Here is a 20,290-nt window from a genome sequence, read left to right as displayed (position 1 = left end):
TGCAATTTTAAGGGTTGCCTTGGTGACTGTTTGATGTTTTGCTCCTTATATGTTGAGTTTGACTATCAAAGCTTGTGTTAAAACAGTGAGAAGGAAGTATTTCAATCCTTCAATTCCCTGTTAGTGATTGAAGGGCGCATTTTGTATATTTTGGGTATTCTTTTGTCCTTATAACCAAAATTCCAAGGGTGTACTAACTGTGCTGCTGGGGTAAAGCAGTGGAAGAGGAATACTACTTTGAGGTAAAATTTGTCTTGCTATATTTCTCTTCCTTCCGTAAGGGCGGCACAGTGGCGCAGTGGTTAGCACCGCAGCCTCACAGCTCCAGGGACCTGGGTTCAATTCTGGGTACTGCCTGTGCGGAGTCTGCAAGTTCTCCCTGTGACCGCGTGGGTTTTCGCCGGGTGCTCTGGTTTCCTCCGGTAAATTGGCCATTGTAAATTGCCCCTAGTGTAGGTAGGTGGTTGGGAACATGGGATTACTGTAGGGTTAGTATAAATGGGTGGTTCTTGGTCGGCACAGACTCGGTGGGCCGAAGGGCCTGTTTCAGTGCTGTATCTCTAAATAAAAAATAAAGTAAGAAATGGCTCTGCTTGTGTGTAGTGTATAAATGGGTAACGTAGACAACATAATTGGATTTAAGAGAAAATTGAATGTATCTGGAAAGGGAAGGTATTGAGTGTTATGGTGATATTAATCTGTGGAAAAAAGGGTGTGCTATTTGAGCCTAATAACCTATTCCTGTTTGTAAAAATCGGTATGTTTTTATTACACTGAACATTTAATTGAAAGAATTGTTGACAATTTCCCCATGAGGGTGGGCATTTTAAAATCTGAAGTTCAAGCTTTGATTTCTGGTCTGATTTAGAATGTACTTTGTTGATTGCCTTTCTGGATCTACCTGAAAGCATTGAAATCATACTTGTGCATATTTATTCATTTTGGTATTTATGCTGGGGGGAGGGGGTGTGTTAAAGCTTGCTATATCTACAGTGAAAATGCATAGCTATATGCGCAATATGCATAATAGTAAAATGATGCCAATCGACGAGTAGAGTTAATACTTGAAGCAAATTTTCCCCCACCTGGCATATGAACTTTTAGAATTTTCCTTTCCTTTGCTTTGCTTCTTCCTCTTCCTCAAGCAGGTAACAAGCTTCCATTCTCTGCAAATTAATCTTTAGAACTGGCTGTTGGAAGGAACATGAATGTCTACACTGCTCTGCACAAAGTAGTGCCTCAATTCGTAACATACTCTTAATAAATCGTGACAAAAATGAAATGAAAACTAATGTAAGGTTCTGTTTTATTGAAATTCTGGCTGCAGAATGTGTGCAAGCTTGGTTCTGGATTCCACAGTCTGAATGCATCGTAGATCTATAATGTAATTTTTGGTACAGCCAGTATCTGTAATACAGTTTGCACATGTACAGCATAACAATTAATTCAAATTTCTGAAATCCTCTGTGTCTGGTAAGCCTTGATTCTCAAACTTGGCTGGAATAGTGCAAAGACTCACTCCAAGCAGCTGACTGCAGTCTTGCCATATGGCAAGTGAAAGCATGAGTTCAATGATGTTAATCATGGTACACTTAGCTTTGACTGGTGCCAAGGCAGTTTAATGGCCAAGTAAGTCAGTCATTTATGACCTGTGTTATTAGGATTTCAGTTAAGTACAATGGTGGGAATGTAATTTTTTAAAAATCCTATGTCCACTTGAACTGTAAGCACCCTGCAGTGCAATTATAGATGTTGCGTTTCCAAAGCTTGAGTGTGTCTGAAAAGACAATGTTTTAAACTGTACAACACCAGAATGAAGTACTGCTGGTGTGAGCAATTTTATGCAATGCGTTAAGAGAATCCCACAATATTCAAGCACTTTGGTTTCAATGCATTTATTCTTGTAACATATTGGTTTCAAGCCTTGTGGCACCGTCATAATTTTACAGCACTTGTTGAGCACTGATGTGAAGCTGTTGCACTGGTATTTAAAATGGTACTTGCAGATTTCCCATAGTGTTGCTTTTGATAAGTGTTGCAGTTGGTGCAGGCGGAAAGAAATAACATTCACTGAAAAGATTTGGGAAAAATATTTATGATGGGTGTTTTAAGGGAAGTAAGCCAGATTTGCTCAAATTTCACAGAAGCTTTAATGATGAAATTTTATGTGATGGACACTTTGGAAGTGTGATGGAAGGATGCTAGATACAAGACTTTTATTTCATATGTAATATGTATGTGTGACGCACCCGTGCTTGCGTGCACTCTCCTGCTGCTTTCATCTTATGCTCACCACCACAAGAATCCTGACGTAACTGCAAAGAAAGCTTGATACACAGGCTCAACTATGTGAAGGAAATTAAGCGTTGTGGTGAATTTCTAAATTTGGATTAAATAAAAGCTCCCAATTGCCAAAATATCTCAGATGGCAAAGACTTAGGTATTCATCATATTGGAGACTTTAAAAAAGGTAGTCAGATATGTAAAGATACTAGAATAATAAGTAGCATAGTGTAAATTGAAGCAAAATAATCATTTGCAGAATGTGCAATCTATTAGGGTGTGGTTGAGAAAAATAGATGTGACCTGATAGATTGGAGAATTTTTAATAGCAAAATCAGATTAAATTCATTTGTAACAAAGTGAACAGCCAGAAAATGTTTGCATTTCATAACTGAACAAGACTTGTTGCTGTAAGTATAGGAATACCATCTCTGCTCCCTTAAGTCCAAGAGATTTGAAATGACATGAAGGACAATTGGTTTAGCTAGATCTAGCCGGACCACATAAAGCACTACCGAGTCCTGCTGTCGTCTGCGAAAACTGCAAATTATTCCAGGATCTTCTTGGAATTCAAAAGTAACCCCTAGCTTCTTTTCTCCATTGCAAGCTGTTGCCTAGATGGTTGAGTTGATAATGTGGCTGTTAGAACAAAACTCGCCTTGTTTTGTTCTCTTATTCTTTTGGCACTTTCTCCTTCTTTGAGCATCTCACCTTGTTCCATCCCTCTCACCATTTAAAATCTTGGCTCTTTACTGCCTGTCCAAGTACCATGCCAATTTTGCCAAGGAGTTACCTTTACTCTATTCCTCCCTCAGCCTCTGCACCGAGCAGCTTCTCATCCTTGGTGATTTTAACCTCCATCTCAATTCATCATGCTCTCTCTCCTCTCAGTTTACTGCCCACCTCTCCTCTCCTCTCTCAATCTCTCCCTCCATGTAAACTCCCAACCCATATTCATGGCTGCCCCCTTGACCCTGCCATCTCACATGGCCTCAATACTCCCATTAGTATCAATCACAGGTAAGGCCATCTCTGATCAATTCCTTCTATTGCTCTCCACCCACATCCCACTTCCTCCACCTACTTCCTTCTGTATCTGTCCCTGGAAAAAGCTGTTTCCCGAATGCAGTTAGCACTGCATTCTCAAAATCACAATTGTCTAGCCTTTGGCCCTCCGTTCACCATGACATTTCTGCAGCTACCGATCTGCTCAACTAAACCTTTGACATCCTAGTCCCTATTGAACCGGTTACTGCCTCTCTCCCTGGCCGTTCCCCTGGTATGGCCTTTATCTCTGCTCCCTTAAGTCTGAGGGCTGCGGGCTTGAAAGGATATGGCGGACAACTGGTTTAGCCATTCACAGCCAGATCACGTAAAGCACTATTGGGGCCTGCTGTCATCTGCGAAAACTGGTTGCTATTCCAGGATCATCCTGGAGTGCCAGCTTCTTTTCTCTACTGCAGTCTGTCATCTTAAACTCCCCTCCCCGTCTTCTACTTCCTCACCTCCAACAAGAAGTGCGAGGAGCTCATGGATTTCTTTTTCACCATGATTGAGACAATCTGATCAACTGCCTCTGTCACTTCCCTCCCTTCCCCCAGTCCATTGGACCAAACTTCCTCTAAAGCTCCTCCCTGCCCTATCCCTAAACTTGTTTCCTACACTAGTTTCCCTCCTATTTCTTCCTCGTGCCCACTCCTAGCTCATCCTACTCATGAGGCCCACCTCCTGCTCTCTTGACCCTATTCCGACTAAACTACTGACCACCCAACTTCCTTTCCTGGCTGCCATGTTAGCTGACATCGTTACTGGTATTCTCTCCTCAGTTCTGTCCCCCTCTCTGTCTCAAATCTGTCATCATTACCCCTTTCCTCAAAAACCAACCATTGGCCCCTCTGTCTTTGCAAACTCCCACCCCATCTCCAACCTCCCTTTCCTCTCCAAAGCCTTTAAACATGTCGCCTGTCAAATTGGTGCCTATCTTTCTGGGAACTCCATGTTTGAAATGACTAAAAGGTTAATCAGGAGAAATTTATGAGAGGAAGCTAGCTAGAAATGTAAAAGCAGATAGCAAGGGTTTCTACAGGTATTTAAGTGTAAGTAAAGTGACTGTTGGTCCTTTCGAGAGTGAGAATAGGGAGTTAATAGTAGATAATAAGGAAATGATGGATGAAATGAACAAATATTTTGCTTCTGTCTTCACTATTGAAGATACAGAAAAATTCTAGTAATCAGGAGGTGGAAGAAAGAGAGGAACTTTGCAAAATTACGATCACCAGGAAAGTGGTTTTGAGCAAACTGATGGAGCTGCAGCCTGACAAGTCCCCGGGTCCTGATGGACTTCATTCTAGGGTCTTAAAAGAGGTAGCTAATGAGGTAGTAGATGCGTTGGTGTTAATTTTTCAAAATTTGCTAGGTTCTGAAAAGGTTCCATCAGACTGGAAAGTAGCAAATATAATCTCTCTATTCAAGAAGTGGGGGGGGGGGAGGCAGAAAACAGGTAACTATAGGCCAGTTAGCTTGACTTCTGTTGTGGAGAAGGTGTTAGAATTGATCATTAAGGAGGTTATAGCTGGGCACTTAGAAAATCTCAAGGTAATTGGGAATAGTCAGCATGGTTTTGTGAAAGGGAAATTATGTTTAACCAATTTATTGGAGTTCTTTGAAGGAGTAACCTGCTTGTGAATAAAGAGGAGCCCGTTGACATAGTGTACTTGGATTTCCGGAAGGCATTTGACAAGGTGCCACATAAAAGGTTATTGCACAAAGTAGAAACTTATTGCGTAGGGGGTAACATATTAGCATGGATAGAAGATTGGCTGGCTGGTAGAAAACAGAGAGTATGCATAAATGGGTCCAACTTAAGATGGTTGCTAGGGTTAGAAACAGTGAACAGGGAGCAGATTTTGTGCCAGGGACCAAAGACACTGATTTTGGTATTCCCAATATTTGGAGGAAATTTCTGCTGATCCAGTATTGGATATCAGACAAGCAGTGCGAGAAATCTGAGACCGTGGAGGAATCCAAGGCGATGGTGGTGAAATAGAGCTGAATATCATTTGGCATACATGTGGAACCTGATATGTTTTTGGATGATATTGCTAAGATGAGAATGTAGATGAGAAATAGAAGAGGACCAAAGGTAGATTCTTGGGGGGAGAGAAGCTGTTGCAGGTGATTCTCTGGCTATGATTAGATATATAAGAATTGAACCATGCTAGGGCAGTTCCACCCAGTTGGACGATGGAGGAAAGGTGTTAGAGGAAGATGTTGCGATCAACTGTGTCGAAGGCTGCAGATAGTTTGAGAAGGCAAAGTTTATTATGGTCACACTCACAAAGAATGTAATTTGTGACGTTGACGAAGGCTGTTTCAGTACTGTGGCCAGGATGGAAATATGATGGAGGAATTCAAATATGGAATTGTGGGAAAGATGGGTGCCGATTTGGGAAGCAACAATACTATCAAGGACTTTGGAGGGGAAATGGAATTTGGACATGTGTCAGTAATTTACAGGTACAGAGGGGTCAAGAGTAGGTTTTTTGAGGAGGGGTGATGACAGAAGTTTTGAAGTGTGGGGAGAAATAGTATCTGAGAAGAGAGAACTGTTAACAATAACAGCTAACAGGAGGTGAAGTCAAGTGGTAAACAGTTTGACCGGAATAGGATTGAGGGCGCAGGAATGGGTTTCATGGACAAGAAGAGGTCGGAGAGAACATTGCATGAACTGGGATAGTATCTAGGGAAAGATTTGAGTTCAGGATTAGGGCAGCGCAGAACACTTGAGGACGTTTGTCCCGATGGGCTAGGGAAGGGAAGGAATCTGCAAAGGCAGCCAAATAGATGGTCTTGATCTTTGTGACAAAAAGTCAGTAAGCTCCTTGCACTTGGTGGAGGCGAGGATGGAGTGGTTTAAGAAGATGGTTTGTGGTGAAGAGAAAATGCAGATTATTTTTGTATTCTTAGATGATCTGTGAATAGTGAGTAGTTTTAGAGCATTTTTGGGTTATTCTCCCAATCCCTAACTGTTCTAACCAGATCTGGTGATGGATGGTTAAACCAGTTTTCGCCAAAGACATTCAAATCTGTGTTCATTGGACTTAAGGGAGCGGAGATGAGGGATATGTCAAGGGAAACAGTTAAGGTGAGAGAGGGTAATAGTTCTGATGGGGACAAGGGCAGTAAAAATGGAGAGCGTGTGATTTAGCAAATCAGTAGCTGCAGAAATGTCATGATGAATTGGATGCCAAAGACTAGATGGTTGCAAATTTGAAAGTGAAAGTTGAAAATTGGTAAATGACTTGGGGGATAGTTTTTACCAGGGGCTGACCCAAAGAAATGGGGTTGGGAGGGGAAAGGGGATTGTGGGTAAAGAGCGATACAAGAAAATGATCGGAGATTGTCTTCTCAGTGATGGTATATGCTGTCCTGATCTTTTACCAATTTTGCTGTAAGTGAGCATTAAATTTGCTCTTCAAACAGCTAGGCTGGTCCATCATGGACTTGTATAACACCACATTGACTCATACAATGGATAGATCTTTAGAAGGTTGCAGCAAGGCAAAAAACCTTCCTGCTGTAAAATGCTAAGGATAAGCATTTTGGTGATATCATTAGTCTTAATAAGCTGCTTTTATTTCAAAATTGAAGTATTCACCTTTTAATAAAATCAAAGATACTGCAGATGCTGGAAATCTGAAATCAAAACAGAAAGTGCTAGAAATACTCAAGTCTGGCAGCATCTGTGGAGAGAGAAACAGAGTTAATGTTTCAGATCTGTGACATTTCATCAGAACCATTCAGCTCCTTTTAATTTTGGTTGAGTTAAAAGTGTGTTGAATGAGGACTGGAGATGCTATATTACAGATGCAAGATAAGTTGGCAGCAGCCAAACCTTCCTCTGTGTTTAATATTAAAGCAAAATCACTGCACTATTTCGACTCTAGTGATTTAGTTGTTAATTGCAATTATGCTGGAAATTTTTATTGCTGTTATCACAGTGGAAGTTCGAGATCTTTTGTAATGCAATGGGCAAGTATCCAAATTCCATACTTCGAATAATCTGAAACTCTGTTTCAGAAATACTGTCTTGTCTGCAACTGTAACATAACCAATAATTGTGAAATTCTACAGAAATTTAAAACTTCATTCGGAGGAATAATTTACTCTCTCAGTCCCTCCCGAAAGTAATTTATTAACAGTAGAGATTTGTTGGAATGATTGCCTCAGACCCTTGAATGCCGTAGCTTACATGGCAGATCTAGCATTGGAGCAGCATGCATATTCAGGCTGTTCTGACTGAAGATTTGTAATCTTCCTCTGCTCACATGGGAATGACTTGTGGGATTAGTGATGTGTGCAGTATAACTGCAACAGTGTTTTTTTTAAAACTGCTTTAGATGGGTGTGGCATGGGGCGAATGTTGGACAGGCAGTGCACTGGACTATGTCCAATGTATTGACAGGATTTAGCAGGACAAATGCTCTTTATAGTTAGAAACCTTAGAAAATAGACTGGTGACTGAAATTCCAGGTGTTTGCATTTGCATAGAGCTCTTCTTCATTCAATAGTGATACTACTACTAGGTGTTACCGGTTTGGGTCAGTGCTACAATACCTACTCGCATTACGATATATCATTGCTTGCTACAGTATTGTAAGTTCAGTGTATGGTATATTGAGGTTTGTAGAATAATGCAGACTTTTTGTTGCTTGCCTCATTAGAATGGCATGCATCTTGGCAAATGTAATAGTGCAGTGGAATCCTTTTACTTGTCCTGTGCAGTTTGTTTATAAAAATGGCATATATGCAAGCGTGCCTTTTCTGTGTAACCTTTCTATAAAATACTTTTGCTTTGTAAGATACATAATATGCATTTTGTACAACAGTGGATTGTAGATACTATACCCTGTAAATAAATTGTTAGGTCATACTGTCAGCTGCACTCCACCATGGCTAGGACTTCTCCCCAGTGTTGCTGTTCACTATATTGAAAGCATTTTTATCTGTCTCGAACTGTGATACATGTGCACATCCAATCAACAGCAGCTGGTTGTTTTTGCCCTTTTCAAAGCTGCAGTGAACAGACTATTTACAAATCTAGAACTGTCTGTCGAGCAAAATAGCAAATATTATGGTGTCTACATTGTCGGTCATAAAGCTGTTGCTTTTAAAGTATTATTGTAGAGTGCTATTAATAATCCAGTATTTTTATGAATGTAATTTCCAATCTGTTGTAATAGTATCTATGAAGATTGTTCTCTTCCAGCTTTTATTGAAAATTCACCAGAAAATTAGACACACTTGTCAACCCCGTGTGATTTTGCCGTAGAGCCCATAAGTGTTGAATTTTTGCCTTTCCTACGTATCCCTTTTGGCTGTTTCTGGAGGTTGTGTGTTCACAAGTGATTTCCATAGGCTTCTTTCCAACTCAGTGTCTTTTTTTGCTGAGTTTGGACTTTTTAATTTATAAACATTTCTTTTAGCACTTTTTGCAGTCTTGGAGTGCACTTGCTGGTGTGGTACTGAGAAATAGAGATCAGGAAAGTCACAAATGTTTGCCAAATTAAAATAAGAAATTTAAGTGACTTGTTTTCCAGTAAAAATGTGCTAGAATTTGTGAACAAGTTACCAGCAGGGATGGTGGAACAGAAAACCACAGGAGGTTTTAAAAACAGGACTTGATGAGTTCATGTTAGTAAATAGGATTTGGGACTGTTGGTCTAGAGTCACAGTAAGTAACTTGCTGGGAGATTTGGAATTTTAGACTAGATAGATCAATTGTCTTCTACCCATAAAATTACTTTGTCACCAGTTTAGTGGTGACATAGCAACGCTATGGGAGGGAGGACTGTTTAAATCCTGTTTACTAACACACATTCATCCCGTCCTTTTGTTTTAAAAAGAATACCTGCCACATGCCCTAACCTCTCAGCTGGCTTCTTCTCAGTGTCTACCACTCTGCCTTTAAATCACCTTTGGATGTTTTGTTTACCTAAAAGGTACAAATAGGAGTTTTTCTCTCTAGTCTTTAGGATTTGTGATTTTCTGCGACAATGAGTGTTTCTAGGCTAGAGAGAAGGAATTAAGGGTATATCTGATCGCTGTCCAATGAGCCTGTGGATAGTATGCCTACCTGTTTATTGCATTAGGGTTGAATTGGGCTTGATTACAATGCTCCCTCATTTTTTTTACTCCTCAAGCACTTAATACTAATATTTCCACATGAAGAATTTAGGCAAAGTACTGGAGGGCTGCATGAATCCATAGCAAGCATCCCACTATGTGTCTGCACCTTTTAGAAAGGAAGAAATTATGAAAGGGACATTGCTAAGTGGCTTTCCCTGTTGGGTGTTCTTTTAACTGTCTCTTAAGATGGGAAATTGATTAGGCAGGCAATAATTGTTTTGTTTTTCCTTACTGGTTCACTTTTGTCTTTGCAAAAGAAAATACACTGGGGGGTGAATCTAAGCAATGTTTTAGTAAAAATGTCTTCCTTTTTCCTCAGCCAAGATTTCCTTCCGTCTTGGTTGATAGGGCCTTTGACCGTGTCCATCCCATTTCACACACTTCTGTTCTCACCCCTTCCCCTCCCTCCCAGAACCATGAAAGGGTTATCCTTGTCCTCAACTTTCATCCCACCAGCCTCCACGTTCTGTGGATCATCCTCCACCATTTCTGCCAATTCCAATGGAATGTCATCACAAAATGTATCTTCCTTTCACACCTTTCAGCATTCCAAAAGGACTGTTCCCTCTGATTCCCTGGTCCACTCTTCAATCTCCAACTCTCCCTCCCATTCCCACTGCACCTTCTCATGCAAGTGCAGGAGGTGCAACACCAAACCTTTTACTTTCTCCTTCCACTGTCAAGGACCCCAAACACACCTTCCAGGTGAAACAGCGATTTTCTTATACTCCTCACACTACGGTCTCCTCTACATTGGGGAGACCAAACTCGGATTGAGTGATTGTTTTTGGAACACTTCCATTCAGTCTGCAAGCGTGATCCTCAGCTTCCCATCGTTTGTTTTAATTCTCCATCCTACTCACACTCTACACCGTTCCAGTGAAGCTCGAGGAACATCATCTCATCTTTCGAATAGGCACTTTACGGCCTTCCGGACTTGACATTAAATTCAACAATTTTTGAGAATAATCACTGCAGCCATTTTTTTCAGACAGCAGTTGCTGGTAATTATCCTACTTTCATCATTTTCAGTTCCTCTAGACCTTTTTTTGTTCTCTGCTTGTTTGTTTACCACCCCTATCACTCTGCGTCAGCATTCACTTTTGCCACTTAATCATTACTGCCTTCCACCCTATCACAGACCTTCCCTTTTGTTCTTTCCTCCCCTCCCCTGCCTCTATACTTGCTTAAAATCTGTTATATCTCTCTTCAGTTCTGATGAAATGTCATCAACCAGAAATGTTAACTCATGTTTCTATCTCCACAGATGCTACCCGACTTGCTGTGTATTTGCAGCATTTTCTGTTCTTATTTCATATTTCCAGCATCCACAGTATTTTGCTTTTGTCTTAATAAAAATAAATACCTGACATTAGACCTGATTTTCAGTTCCTCACTTGAGAGAGAATGCGTATATTGCTGAGCTGTCAGTGCAGCTGACACATGCCCAATTGGAAAAGATCAGGAATGTTATTGTTGTGTCTGCTGTTCTGATGTAATAACTGGTATTGAAAATGTTGGTTCTCATTAACAATGTAGTGTTGTATTTCAGTATTGACAGATTTGAAATAGACATTGTACTCAATGCTGCTAGTACTACATCTGTTTTAAATCTACTGTTACAGGCACTCCCTAACATTTGCTTTATTTCAATACGCTCAAGCTTCATGTAGAGCAGTGTCCTACACAGATGTCTGAACTGGTTTTGCAATTGACAGTCTCATCTATATCAAGATTTGTGGATGGACACACAGCACCATTAACAACTCTAAACTGCAGAGTGCAGATCTGCTCCATAGAGAAAAGAGAAATTCTCGAGCCCTTCTTCAGAATTTTGAGTGAAATTAAGTTTTGTTTTGCTTACCATTTTCCATAATCAAGAAAGGAAGGTAGTTATTAAACTTTAACAGAAAGTTTACTAGGCTGGTAAAAGGAAGCATTTTTCCTGGTGAACAAGGATTTGAAAGGTTTTTACCAATTTTTTCCTTTTCACTAATGCAGTGAAAGTTTTCTTTAATTAAATGGAAACTTAAAGAAAAAAATCAATCATTAAAAAAAAATTCAAACTGTGCAGAAGATGGATATTTTCTTCTACAAATAACAGTTTTTCATTTTAGAGTAAATGTATATTAAAAGTCAGTATGCTTTAATTTGGCCTTGATGGCAAGCTAACTTAAGTTGTAACTTAAGTTCACAGTTTTGTTTGTGTAGCTCTATGTTCCTGCCCATTTTCAGCCCGACCCATTTTACCCAGGCAGAAGATGATCCAGTGAAATATTTGTGCATCCTGCACCTTAAAAACCGATTTTAAGTATTGTTCCATAGAAAATTGCATAAAAATAAAGAGAGATTGGATACGCTGGGTTTGTCTTCCCTGGAGCGAAGGAAGCTGAGAGGGGACATGATCGAGGTATATAAAATTATGAGAGACATAGATAGGGTAGATAGCCAGAGTCTGTGTCCCATGGTAGAGGTGACTAAATGTAGAGGGCATAGATTTAAGGTGAGAGGGAGGAGGTTTAAAGGGGATCAAAGGGGTAAATTTTTCACACAAAGAATAGTGGGTATCTGGAATGAGCTGCCAGAGGAGGTGGTGGAGGCAGGAACAGTAGCAACATTTAAGAGGCATCTGGACAGGTACTTGAATGAGCAAGGCATAGAGGGATATGGAATTAGTATAGATAGGCATTATGGTCGGCATGGACGCGGTGGGCCGAAGGGCCTGTTTCTATGCTGTGCGACTCTATGACTCTGAAGTGGGGCTTTTTATGGAGTATTACTTTCATTAATATGTGGCATATATGTAGGGCTGCAAAACTGCCTAAATGGATCTGAGTGGGGTGGTACTTTAGCATGGTAAAGGGTTTTGGTAGGATGGAAGAGTGGAACTCCCTTGTTCTGGGAGGGATGGTGTCAGCTTCGGCTGCTTTTGAGTATATCCCAAGTGAGTAGCTGCCTTGTTTTGGAATTGTTGCTTGATCAAGGAAAGGATTGACAAACCTTTCAGAATTGGGGAAGAGGAGCAAAATAAATCATTGCAATTAATTTTATCCTATGTTGTATTGTTTTGCCTAAAAATTGTACAGTTGGTGAAAATGGCAGAATGTTATTGAAAAGGGCATTCAATTGACTTAACTGGAACAGTAATACAGGTACTCACAGTGTGACCCACCAATGGGCTTATGGTGGCTGCTTTGCCTTTATCTGTGGTTTTTCACCTCCTTGTGTCTTTGGGCATCTTCATGGCATGCCTACCACTGGGATGTTCAGCTGAGATTCAGCAAAAAAAGGCAAGGGCTTGGTGTTAGCAGTGACATCTTTTGGTAACTATGGGAAGTGAGACATTAGGAGCAGGAGGCTTGTGGATAGCTAGTGGAGCTCTGCCTTATTTAACTTTATAAATAGGGGAAAAAAATAGCTCTCACATGCATTGCTATGAAAACTGAAACAGCGCTGAAACTGTTAGTGCAATGTAAAAATGGCATTAATGTTTTTTTTCTCTCCTCTCTCATGCCTCCCCTCTTCAAGGAGACTACTTACTTAAACCTCTGGGATCTCCACCTCCTGATATTGCCTCCCAATGCTTCGAACTTACTCCCACCATCCCTCAAGTTCCTGTCATGCCATTGTTAGCTCAAAACTGAGCTCCATAATATCCTTCTCCTGTCCTCCTCCAGCTGTATCCTATGCAATCTCCAAACATCTCGATAAAATATGTCATCGCTGTATTTGTCAGCTTTCACTTCAAGGGCCTTGTCTTCAAATCCATCAATCTTTTAATCTTCCCCAGCCTTCCATCCCAACATGTGCCCACTGCTGTTCCAATTCTGATCTGCACTTTTTCCTGCATCCTGACAAACTTGTGGGACCTTTAGCCATCATGCTGTTACACTCTTAACTCTCCACAAACTTTGCTACCACTTTTCTCCTTAAAAGCTGTCTCAAGACTTCATCACTTGTGCTTCTGGCCACATGTCCTAACTTCTCAGCTGCTTTCTGCTCAGTGTGTACCACCCACCTTTAAATCACCTTGGAATGTTTTGTTTACATGAGGTGCAATGTAAATGGGAGTTCTTCTTTTGCCAGAATTTGGAATTTATGGTTTTCTTTTTGTTTTGCTTGTTGGAGAACAAGAAAATGGAGCTGGGACATGAGTAAAAGGGCTTCTTACATGTTTTTGGTGACCATTCACTTGTGTTGGATGTTGGAGTAGTTATGCTTACATATCATTGTGTCCTTTTCTCTTGCTGTTAGTGAGAGAAATGAAGAACATGCAGGATGTTGCTGTCTCGTGAATGGGTCTCCCACCAAATGTGGAAGTGTTGGTAGGCCTACTGATGGCAGTTAGGGCGATATCTCCAAGCAGTAGCAGTCAAATTCTGATTGAGTCAGTCTTGCTGGGATGAGACGATTTCCTGGAAATATTTTCCCCCGTGTGTCTGTAAATTAATTTATGGTGACCTGTCAGCTAATTTCAGCAAATTGGAAGGAGATCTTCCAATTGATCTATGCAGTTGGTGATTTTTGAAAATGAGTATTCCAGAAAGGCTGTGCCTTTCAAGAAGTTTGAAAAATTGCAGCTGAACTCTGTCTTTTGTGTGGCATTGTTTTCCTCAACTTGAGGGTTTTGACAGAAAACATCAGCAGTTGGGAGTTTTTTAGTTAGGACTGTTAGAGTTGCAATTTCTTACAGCAGAATATTCCTGAATTGAACAGAGAGAAAAATGTTGGTAGAAATGATGGTGTGTTTGGTTGGGGGTGGTGGAGGAAAGAAAGAGAAGCAAATGAAAATAATTTTTAATTTTTAGGTCCTAATCTGACTAATCAGAATGTTGGCTGAAATCCACATTTCTCTGATTAGTTTTCTGGCATCACTATTGTGTGAACACCCAGATGCCAATTTTGCATTCTGAAAGTCAAAAGAAACAAAAATAAAGCAAGTTTGTTTTTTACTTTGATTTCTGTGCTCTTTATACATCATGCTTTGTCTCTTTACTAATATTTACCATTTCCCTTCAGTTCTCTTCACAGGGGATGATTAAGAGCCTAGCTCACTTTCTGGTTCTCCTTTTTATATTACAATTTTCTTTGCTGTATACTGGAATTCTTTCTAATAAAACATTAAGTAATAATGAAGGCAATTTTTGCTGAACATTGAGATTGCCGACCAGCGATACAGTTGAATTGGAAAATAAAAGAACCATATGTCTATTGAGGTGCCCAAGTGCTGCAGTAAAGATAAGTAGAGTACAATGGAGAGAACTATGTGTTTTATATGCTTATGTTATATGTTTAAGTTGGGCTAGATGTTATTTTACAAGGTAATCGATTATGCATTATTTGGCATCACTTACTTAAGAGCAAAACTTGTTGTTTAAACTGTGGCATGCAAGTAAAGCTGGTTATGTTGTACCTACAAAAATACATTACCCACAATAATAACTTGTATTTATATAGCACCTTTTAACGTAATAAAACGTCCTAAGGTGCACCACAAGAGCGTCATAAAGCAAAATTTGGCACCAAGTCACATACGGCGATGTTAGGGCAAGTGGCCAAAAGCTTGGTCAAAGAAGTAGGTTTTAAGGAGTATCTTTAAAGGAGGAGAGAGAGAGAGGTGGAGGGTTTAGGGAGGGTATTCCAGAGCTTAAGGCTTAGGAAACTTGAAGGCATGGCCACCAATGGTGAGGCAATTAAAATTGGGGATGCTCAAGAGGCCAGAATTAGATGAGTGCAGCTATGTTGGAGGGTTTAGGGGCTGGAGGAGATGGCAGAGATAGACAGAGGCAAGGTAATGGAGGGATTTGCAAACTAGGATGAGAATTTTAAAATTGAGGTATTACTTAACCAGGAGCCAGTGTAGGTCAGTCAGCACAGGGATGATTGGTGAATGGGACTTGGTGTGAATTAGGACATGGGCAGCGGAGGTTTGGATGACCTCAAGTTTAGGGACAGTAGAATATGGGAAGTTGGCCAAGAGCATGTTGTAATAGTCTAGAGCTAACCAAGACATGGATGAGGCTTTCAGTGGCGGATGACTTGAGGCTTGGGTGGAGCCGGGCGATGTTATGGGGCTGGAAATAGGTGGTTTTGGTAATGGTGTGGATATGTGGTTGGAAGCTCATCTCAGGGTCAAATATGACACCAAGGTTGTGAACAGTCTGGTTTAGCCGCAGTTGTCGGGGAGAGGGATAGGGTCAGTGGCTAAGGAATAGAGTTTGTAGTGGGGTCCAAAGACAACGGCTTTGAATTTAATTGGAGAAAGTTTCTCCTTATCCAGTATTGGATATTGGACAAGCAGTTCAATAATTTAGCAACAGTTGAGGAGTTGAGGGAAGTGGTGGTGAGGTAGTGGTAGGTTTCGTTAGTGTACATGTGAAAAGTGATGCTTTTTTTTGATGATGCTGTTGAGTGGCAGCATGTACTATAGCAGGGGTGGAAACCTGATTGGAGGGATTCAAACATGGAATTTCGGGAAAGAGAGGTATGAATTTGAGTGGCAGCAACATGTTCAAGGACTTTGGAGAGGAAAGGGAGGTCGGAGATGGGGCGTAGTTTGCAAGGATGTTGGGTCGTGTTGATTTTTTGAGGAGAGGGGTGGTGGCAATTTAAGGAGAGAGGGAAAGTACCTGAAGAGAGAGAACCATTGATGTCAGCTAACACTGTGGACCAGGAAGGGAAGGTGGGTGATCAGTTTAGTGGCGATAGGGTCGAGAGAGGAGGAGGTGGGTCTCCTGGACAAGTTGAGCCTGTAGAGGGCTTGAGGGGAGATCAGAGAGAAACTAGAGAATGAACGGAAGTTCAGGGCTAGGGCAGCGGGGAGCTTTAGAAGAGGTTTGGCCCCGTGGGCGAGGGAGGTATATGGCAGAGGCAGCTGATTGGATCACAGAGACATAGAATGGTTACAACATCAGAGGAACCAATTCGGCCCGTTGTGTTTGTGCCGGCTCTCTGCAAGAGAAACTCAGCTAGTCCCACTCCCCCGTCCTTTCCTTATAGGATGGTCTCGATCTTAGTGACAAAGAAGTCTGAGCTCCTTGCACTTATTGTTGGAGGTGAGGGTGGAGGAGACAGGGAAGAGGGGTTTAGGAAGATGGTTTGCAGTGGAGAAAAGAACCCGGGGATTATCTTTGCAATCCAGGATCCTGGAATAATGAACAATTTTAGCAGACGAGAGCAGGACCTGATAGTGCTTTACGTGGTCCAGCCAGATATGGCAGTAAATGGCTAAACTAGTTGTCTGTCATATCCATTGAAGTTGGTGTCCCATGGACTTGAGGGAGTGGAGATGCGATCTGTACTGGGGGAATGACCGGGGTGAGAGAGAGTAATGGTTTTATTGGGGACTGTGGCAGAAGTGGACGTAAGGGTGCTGTTGAGCAAATCAGTAGCTGCAGAAATGTCATGGTGAACAGATGGCTAGATCAATTTGAAGTGCATTTGAAAGTGAATTGGAGAATACTACTTTCACACGGCGGGCACAGAAGGAAGTAGGGTTGGGACGTGGAAGGGAAAGGTGGGTGGAGAGTGATATAAGGAGGTGGAAGGTGTCATCACCCTTCAGCTAGATTTCTGCCATGGCCCTGATGTCGATGCAATCATGCACAGTAAGTTAATGTATACCAAGTGCGTTCACAAGTGAGCAGACAATCTGGAGGGAGAGGGGCGATGAGAACTGATCAGCTGGCAGAGGCCATAGAATTTGCCATCCATGATCAAAGTCATTTCAGCTGAGTCATTAGGTAATAAAATACTTATTGAGGTTCCATTTGTGCAACATGGTTTCATGTATTTTTTCTGCTTTCTTTATATCAGTATAGCTTTAAAAAAAGACTTTAAAAATTACTTTCTTTCAGCCTACTTATGCAAACCCGAAGACAACATTTACAACATTGACTTTACACGATTTAAGATTCGAGACATGGAAACTGGGACTGTTTTGTTTGAGATTGCCAAGCCACCAGCCTCAGGTACGTTGCCACTTGGGAGAATGCTCCTGCAGTCCATAAGGCTGACTTTGGATGGCTTTCATTGACATAACCCATTAAGTATGTTTAACACTGCTGCCTTTGGTCAGTGGTTCAATGGCTTTATTCACTATTTGCTCAGTATATCCATCCATCTTTTAAGCTTTAATGCACACCTAGGTCTGGTGAGTTCTAGGTTTCTGCGAAATTTTTAAAGTATTCATTTAGCAATTGGCTGTGAAGTATACACTAATACCATAACGGAGCTACTTGGATGCCAGAAGTAATTGTATTACTGTATTTTATGTTAAACCTATTGTAAAAGAACTGCTTGCCGTGTCTCCTTTTTCTCTCGGTCCTCTTGCGCTTTTACTTTTTAGTATATTCAATTTTAACTTTTTTTAAGTTTGAAAGGCATATATTTATTTTCCACTGCTTCCTGGGTCCCATTAAGTGATAACATTTGCTTGCTGTATTCTGAAGGTTAATAAATACTATTATGAAATGCCTGATTATTTTCAGTTGTGGTCTGTGGAGATCCAAACTTTATTTGTCAAAACCTACAATAATCACAAAAACTGAGCTGCTTACTACAGTTGAATGTACAGATATTTTGTGGAAACTGTAAAATTGTAATTGGTTTAAAATATCCAGGGCCAACTGAGGCGCACAACTGTGGATTAGGAGATTACATGCCTAATGCTTTGTAATCTAAGCCTCAGTTGTGTGTCTCTGTATAGCTACTGAGCTTTTCAATTATTTACCTGAAAGACAATATATATTTCTGGAGATAAACTGGCTCAGTTAGTGCATCAAATTTAATTTGATTTTTGAAGCTTTTTATAGTAATTAAGATTTAAGACAGTAATAATAGGTTGTTTGGAAACGCTTGAGCAAACTGGTACAGTATTCAAATTTTCTATTAAGTTGGAGTTTACTGTAGCACATAAAATGTATTTTATTTGGCTCCCTCTATGCCTCAGTGAGTAACTGAACCATAAATATCAGGAGTGTCCCAAGTTTAACATGCAGTTTGCACTGAATGAGCTGATCTTAGCTGTATCTGATAGAGGGACTACAATTTAATCGAGCATCCCTTGTTTTGAGTGGCATTGTGGAGGAGCTCCTGATTGCTAACCAGCAACCTCTGCTGAAGAGGACACGTGAACTTCCAGTAAAGACACATTTGATCTCAATATACTGATTATATACTGATAATGGCCACAAGGGTTGGTACTGGAGGGTAGCAGGTAGTGGAGTCTCTGGAATGAGAGTGCAGTGGTTATGGGAAGAGGTCATGAGTTCAATCCCACTTTATCAAATTGTGAAATCAGATTTAGTAAACATGGTAATTTCTAGGCTGCCACCAGAATTAAATGATCATAAAACCCCGATTTCAGGAAATGGAGCTCTACCCAGTCTAGCCTACTTGTAACACTAATGCACATGATGTGGTTGATTTTTAACGACCTCTGAAGTGGCTCAGTGAGCCACTTAGTTGTATAATCAATCATTTTCTGATAAAGGCCCACCGTTACCTTGTCAGGGCAACTTTGGATGGGCAACTTTTTAAAAAAAATTTCCTGGGATGTGGGCATCACTGGCTAGGCCAGCTATTGCCCATCCCTAATTGCCCTTGAGAAGGTGGTGGTGAAATGCTGCAGTCCATGAGGTGTAGGTACACCCATAGTGCTGATAGGAAGAAAATGAAGGGACGCCAATATAGTTCCAAGTCAGGATGGTGTATGGCTTGGAGGGGAACTTGCAGATGGTGGTGTTCCCATGCATCTGCTGTCCTTGTCCTTCTAGGTGGTAGAGGTCGTGGGTTTGGAAGGTGCTATCGAAGGAGCCTTGGTGAGTTGCTGCAGCACATACTGCTGCTGTAGATAGTACATACTGTTGCCACTGTATGTCGGTCGTAAAGGGAGTGAATGTTGAAGGTGGTGGTTGTGGTGCCAATCAAGTGGGCTGCTTTGCCCTGGATGGTGTCAAGCTTCTTGAGTGTTGACGCTACACTCATCTAGGTAAGTGAAGATTATTTTATCACACTCCTGACTTATGCCTTGTAGATGGTGGAGAGGCATTGGGGAGTCAGGAGGTGAGTTACTCGCTGCAGATTTCCCAGCCTCTGACCTGCTCTTGTAGCCACAGTACTTATATGGCTGGTCAAGTTCAATTTCTGGTCAATGGTAACCTTCCCTCCCCCCCCACCCTGGATGTTGACAGTGGGGGAATTCAGCGATGGTAATGCCATTGAATGTCAAGGGGGAAATGGTTGGATTCTCTCTTGTTGGAGATGGTCATTGCCTGGCACTTGTGTGACATGAATGTATGCCCACGAAACATCTTTTTAAGTTCTTGCACCATACTCCAATTGTAGATGGATGTCTTAGTAAACTAATGAGAGAATCCATAAGGGGAAAATTACTTGTATAATAATCCTAAACGAATCCATTTTTATAAGCAGAGTGTCTCCTGACAGCGCAGCCAAGCGCCGGCGTCATCACTGTGGTCTAAACTGCATATGTGCGGAACGCATTCATACTTGTGCACAAGCAAAATGCACCAGAGATTTGCCAGCTTGCCAGTACCAATGCGCTCAAGTGTGTGAATACGTCATCATGCAAAGAGATGTCAGCCTCCAGCACAAGTTTTGGAAAGTGGCTTCAATTGCCGCTTCTCTCCCCCACTCCCTCCCGCAATCACTGCCTCAATCGCCAGTTCTCTTCCCCATTCCATCCGACGTTCTCTCCCGCGCCTGCCTGCTCACTACTCCATTTCACCACTCCCGACTGGTTCCCGCTCCATCCTGCCGCTCGCTTCCCGCCTCGCCACTAGCACCCCACTCGCTC

General features: G+C 41.3%; 1 protein-coding gene across 1 annotated transcript in view; it reads left to right on the top strand.

The window, feature by feature from the left end:
- The window catches only part of unc119b (unc-119 lipid binding chaperone B), a 69,648-nt gene that overhangs the window by 9,002 nt on the left and 40,356 nt on the right, over positions 1-20,290 (top strand). Inside the window, exon 2 of the mRNA XM_068055210.1 lies at positions 17,328-17,441. Coding sequence (XP_067911311.1) covers positions 17,328-17,441 — 114 coding nt within the window. The remainder of the gene's footprint in view (positions 1-17,327; positions 17,442-20,290) is intronic.

This window comes from Heterodontus francisci, chromosome 23 (genome assembly GCF_036365525.1).
Source record: "Heterodontus francisci isolate sHetFra1 chromosome 23, sHetFra1.hap1, whole genome shotgun sequence".
NCBI classification, from domain to species: domain Eukaryota; kingdom Metazoa; phylum Chordata; class Chondrichthyes; order Heterodontiformes; family Heterodontidae; genus Heterodontus; species Heterodontus francisci.
The sequence above is the reverse complement of the archived record's forward strand: the minus strand, read 5'-3'. Positions and strand labels throughout refer to the sequence as shown.